This window comes from Manacus vitellinus, unplaced genomic scaffold, assembly GCF_001715985.3.
Source record: "Manacus vitellinus isolate BGI_N305 unplaced genomic scaffold, ASM171598v3 scaffold_1_pilon, whole genome shotgun sequence".
Lineage (NCBI taxonomy): Eukaryota > Metazoa > Chordata > Aves > Passeriformes > Pipridae > Manacus > Manacus vitellinus.
In genome coordinates, this window is record NW_021939396.1 from 57,433,379 (window position 1) to 57,439,378 (window position 6,000).

Below are 6,000 nucleotides of genomic sequence, written 5' to 3' on the forward strand. Positions count from 1 at the left end.
GTACATATTCGATCTCCACATTTACTTTTTTTTATAAAATTTATTTGTATTTTAAAACAATTACTAAACTACGAAAGAATTTAAATATTTACCATACATCTGCTTAAGTTTCATTCTCTTGTGGGAAGACTGACAAACATAAATTTTCTTTAAAGACCTTGTTTGGCTCCGTTATTTATAATCATCTCTTTACTTCTGACTCAGGTCAAGTTACCCAGCACTAAACTGGAATTCAGTCATTTTGTTGTGATTTTTTGCCTTTCTGAAAGGGCATAGCAGAGGTGGGTCTAATACAGTTAATTCAATTTAAATCAGCTCTAACCTTTGGAAATCTTTCTTGATACTACCTGAATCTTTAGTAAAATAACTACTTCAGTAATTCCTAGTTCCATCATTAATCAATTAATAATTCTGTAAACCAAGCAGGGATAGAGCAACATCAGTGTTATATTCTACATGTACTCAAAACTCATGAAAGAATCTTCTTGGTTCCAACTACTTACTATACTGTACCTGATTCACCTTTTCTGCTACTAAGCTCTCTGACAGTATCTAATCATTATTACTTTCCACAGATTCATTTTTACAACAATCCTTTCAACATCCATTGTGTTAAGACTGATGAAATTATGTGGGTTTTTTTGTAATACATTTTTAGCATTTCTTACATCACCTCCATGCCTACAATTAAAAATTACTCTTTAAAAACTGTGTCTTAGACCTGTTTGGTGGTTTTAAAACCTTTTCTGGTTTTATTTTGTGAGGTGTTTTTAGTTTTTTTCATTTATTTTCATTTCTCATCAACCATTAGACAGAAAATAATTTTTACACTCGCTTTATGGATATTTTCTGTACGACTTCTTTCACTGTACTTTGCCTAGCTGTGCTTGTCATCCCTGATTCTATTATGATAAGTTTAGAATATCTGAATGAAAGTCTAAAGTATTTTTTTCCCTACTCATTTTAAAATATTCTTCCATCACGTTACTGCATTTTAGATTCTACTCATTCTCTGAATATCCTGAAATAAATTGTACTGTATTTATTACTGAGTCATGCATACTTACCACCTGAACTAATTTATGAGTGATGTCAAGATATAAATCAAGAGCTTCTCTAAATCTTTGTCTTGAAAAGATTTATCATGAGCTTTATCTACCACAACTTCATCTATTCTTCACATACAATAAAACTTTTTTTTTAATACAGTTGGTAATAAAATATAAAGATTCCCCATTTGGTCACCTTCTATAATGTAGACACACTCTCTGTCCGGAGGATACTTGTTGGGGTAATTTGGAGAAGTGAAGATGCCTCCTTCTGCATATTTGGTCCAAGTTCCACACTGCACTGGTTTCTGTCCTTCGGAAGCAGTTTGCTTTTCTGTGAAATGATGACATTAAGCATTATACAATTAGCTCACAAATTACTATGTCTATGTGACACTTAGAAGTCTCTTACAGGATAAATAAAACAGTTCCTTCTGTCAGTGGCCTCAAGCTTTTTTCTGTTGAGAGTGGGTATGATCATGGACCTGGGGGAAAACAATGCTGTTCTTTATGGGTACAAATATATAATTCTTACTCGAAACATTTTTTTCAAAGCAGAGAAGAGGCTTCGATATCTTGGGGAGACATATATGTATTGTTTTTAAAATAATAACCTGTAGGGAAAGCACATGCTCAAGAAATGGAAGACATGAGTTTCCCATTCATATATCTCAAAAAGCTCAAGCATGTTCTCTATCAGCAAGCTTCATGTCGTAATACAGGAATACATAAGAGTCACAAAAGCAAGAAAAAAACCCAGAGAATTAAGATGGTGTATACAAGTTGTTTTAAAATCTGTAACGTCTTTATTCTATATTCACTGGACAGAAGTAGACAGGAGAATTCCTGGAATCTAGTTCATAGATTCCATAGATTTTTGCTGTTTGCTGTAAAATTAATAAATAGCTCTGAGGCCAGGAATCACATCCAAGAACTTTCCTCCTCCTAGGTGAATCATCAGAGAGCAGAGTCAGACCTACTTGTTTGTTTCCTTCCCAGCCCTGAATTGCTTGCCTTCCTTTCTACACACTGACAGAGAGACTGGAGACAAAGGTTTGGATCTGTTCAAGCTGAAGATGATGAAGGAACCCTTCCTAGGCACCACACTTTAACAAGTAGGCTAAAATGAGATAGATTCTTCAGGGACAAATATACCTAGGTTGCTATTAAAAGGAAAGATAGTAGGTTCTAGATTGGTTTTGCTCCAAATGAGGTATCTAAGACCAAAGGTGTCCCATCTAACTTAAGCCCCTGATGTATAAAGTCAGGTATTTAAGGTTCCTTCTTACAATCAACGGAGGGAAACAGGCACCTTCCAAGGATGATTTTAACCACCTGAGTTCTGACTTATAGTCTGCAAGCATTTGTTTTTCTGCCTAGTCTGTATCTGGGCAGAGTTCAACATGGAGCCTAATTTCCTGAAAGGAATTCAGGCCTGCAAGGACTGAGCATTCAGACACAGGTTCAGACATACACTGGGCTTAGCAGCATTATCCGGCTTGGGTCTCATCACACAGAGCATCCAAGGCTTTTAAGAATATCTTTCTCTACTCACCCTGCCTAAAAGCACCCACAATAACCAATTTTAGATTTTTAATTATACTTCAAACAAGCAAAAATATTTTAAGTGTATGTAGCTCAGTGCCCAAGCTAGACTTCCCAGTTTGAAAGCGGAAGCACTTTACAGTCTTAAGTTACAGTCAAATTGAGTCTGCCCAGTACTACTGGGGTTTTTTTGTGTGTGTAGAGGCATGCAAATACTCTAAACAAATGGACAAAGCACAGATACTGGAAGTAAATGAGCCACTAAAATTTCCAAAAACTAAACTAATAACTCAAGTCCATACTTTGGTCTCTAATATACTGTCAGAAAAAAATGTCTGAAGTTTACATACCTGTTCCTTTTTTCGTTGCCCCAGACAAATGTAGGATGATTAGACTTGCTACAACTGAAAGAGAAATATGAATTAAATATCACAGTGTGATTGTGCCTGCAATCAAATTGTACCCATCTATCTTACAAGAATACAAATTAAATAGAATTACTGTAAAAAAAAGTTTCATGTTTACTTGCATCTTTAAATTGCACATTTTGTATAAACAAGTTTCTTTGTAGTCTGTTGTAAATATTTATCTTTGCAAATGTATCCAAATAAAGAGAAGATCTTTTGGGTTTAAAACAAATCCATCCCATTTTTTCTTTTCCTTTAATAATAAAGAAAAACATTTTTACAAATATTTATATAATCACAGTTTGTGCCAGTAATAGAAAAGTGTTTGCTTTTAATAGAGGTAGACAAATGCCTGCTAAGTTTCAATGCCACTGTACTCACTAATGTCTCTCACTATGGCATAATAAAATTTGAAAATGAGTACTGGGAGTATGAAAGAAGTGAGGGGTTGGGTTCTTCACATCCATCAAAGCATTTGCAAATCTCTAGTGAAGTAAATTATTGTGTATGCTTAACAGTCCCATTAATCTAGTTTGTTTGACTTGTCAAGAGGGTGTTGCTTTGTGCTGCAGTGAATCTGCAGCCCATTTTACAAATAGAAATCTCCTCTCTCCGACTCTGATAATTATTGGGTTTCTGTGAATAATTTACAAATATAACATTTTAACTGGAAAAGGCTAAGAGGTAAACACTTAGGCCAGTCTGATTTGGAAGATAGAAGTGACTAGTTAGCTACCTGATAAAGAAATCATGCACTGATTTTCTTGTCATCACTCATATCTTCTGGCTATCGGAGAAAGTGGGATAGCAAGAGCAGAAGAGAACAGATCCATCAGTTCTTGGAGTGCTTGGGGCTTTGCCCCAGCTAGTTTGGCATTAGCCCAAACATAGTGCCCAGGTTGCACTGAAGTTAAAGTGGAGATTAACTTGCATGTTTATTCCGAGCATTTTAGATCAATCAGCTGCCATTTGTGTTGTTGACTGTGATGAGGAACTGATAGAACTATGGTCTTAAATGTAATTCAATGGCATACTTTCTTCTTATTATCCTCAAGAGACACCAAAGGCCATCATGGGCTGGTAACTATGATCCTTTCAAAGAAGGTGCTTTCATCATTTTCAGCTGTTATACTGCAAATTGTGTGTAATTTTTACCCTGAAGGAAGGCTGTATTTGCAGTATTCTGATGGCACTGAGATATTTATTTCTATGTCTTTGACCTTTTCCATGTGACAGAGGGTTACAGACATAGATGATGACTGCCTTATTAAGGAGAGAAAGGCTGAAATTCTGGGGAAATGAAGGCTTGGCAGCATATTCACTATTTCTTAGTCAGGCTAACAGCCCCTAGAGATGGATATTGGCAGTGCTGATAGTTAAAAACTCTTCTGTGTCGTGGGCATCAGTGAGAACTGATCATCTTCTGCTTGGATCTGAATGCTACCCAGCCGTTCATACCCTTACTCTCCTCAGGGATGAATTCTGGAAATATGTACTAGCTGGGACTCTGCCTGCTGTCTGTGTCAGAATCTGAAGGCAATGGAGGAATCACCCATTTACTAAGTTGCTCATTTACTTTAGCTGTGTTTCACACAGTGAACATACTGCATCTATGCCTGTAATCTTCACCAGCCAAAGCCTAATTTCTCTATAGTGTAAGGTGGATTGGTGGTGGAATATGGAACCAGCTGCTGGTGTTCCTTCTGCCCACAAATTTATAAAAGCTAGAACAGGACGCACAATAGCCAAACAAACTCCACGTGAGAAATGTTTCTTTTTAGGCAATTGATAACAATTCATATCTGATTCTTACAGGTTCATTTCAAGCATCTTTATTTATTCACTCACCCTTCCTTTTCTATATAGAAAAAAATGGAGTTCAGAGAAGTAAAGAGAGTTGGTCCAAATCACAGATATATTATTAGCAAGATGACAGAAAGAAACACAGGTCTTTTCAGTTTCAGTTGTAACCACTAGAAAGGATCTTTCCAAACCACAGAGTTATGTTTTTCCAGAGCACAGAGCTATACTTACATGTCATTATGTCACTATTGATTACTAACAGAGAGTCAATCTTGATAATAAAATCTAATGGACAAGAAGAGACTAAGAGATTAAGTTTGTTGGTTTTTTTTTCTGTACTTACCACATCTAAAATTTTCATAGATAAAAGGAAACACTTCTCCCATATTAAAAAAAAAAAAAAAGAAAACCTCTTGGTTTAGTGTTATTAACACCAACAGCGCCAAAATATGTATATTGACAGAAAGTAATTAAAATTATGGGCTTCATGGGACAAGACAGCACAATATACTTTAATTAAGCAGACAAGGCAGACCATTTTATTCTATGATCTCTTGCCTTTTTCTTTCTCAAGCCACAGAAAAAGAACAGTGCTTTTCACAGAGGAGGGAAAAAAAAAAAAAAAAAAAGACCCCAAAGAGACCAACCACTCAATCTTCACTTATTAAAAACTGTCACTTGGGAAGTGTTGGTAGCATGGCAACAATATTGTGATTATCTCGGTTTGGGAATTATTTTAAAGAAGTTTCCATCAAATTTCTTGTTGCATTCTCACTGTCTTCCTCCTTCTCCTTTCCTTCCTAATCATGGGTGTAATTATAATCATGCTTTCGAGTGCCATTCTGATTACGCATCTTTCCATCTTTTTAGACCTCTGTATTTTTTTTATTACAAGCTGTACGTTAAGAGATTTATCTCTTGGCTAGGCTTTCAGGAGGCTGTGATTTGGCACAGCCGTGGCTTAGCCTAGCGAAGAGTTGCTGGACGAGCAATACCTGGTCACAGCGCTATTGTACAGGTGTGGGCGCAGAGGGAAGTGCTGGAAGGCACTGTGCCCAGTCAAGCCCCTTCAATACAGCGGACCCTCAGCAAAACAGAGGCGGGAGATGGGATCCCACCCGCGCAGGCTGAGGGCCCTGGGGGTGTTCGACGAGTAGGTGATACATTTCGGTGCCTCCTTGCTGCTCCTGGAGGAT

At 36.8% G+C, this 6,000-nt stretch overlaps 1 protein-coding gene across 1 annotated transcript in view; it reads right to left on the reverse strand.

Moving 5' to 3' along the window:
• Positions 1-6,000, reverse strand: part of NETO1 (neuropilin and tolloid like 1) — a 151,401-nt gene that overhangs the window by 56,107 nt on the left and 89,294 nt on the right. Inside the window, exons 2-3 of the mRNA XM_029959397.1 lie at positions 2,945-3,010; positions 1,246-1,383 (exon numbers count right to left, since the gene is read on the reverse strand). Coding sequence (XP_029815257.1) covers positions 1,246-1,383; positions 2,945-3,010 — 204 coding nt within the window. The remainder of the gene's footprint in view (positions 1-1,245; positions 1,384-2,944; positions 3,011-6,000) is intronic.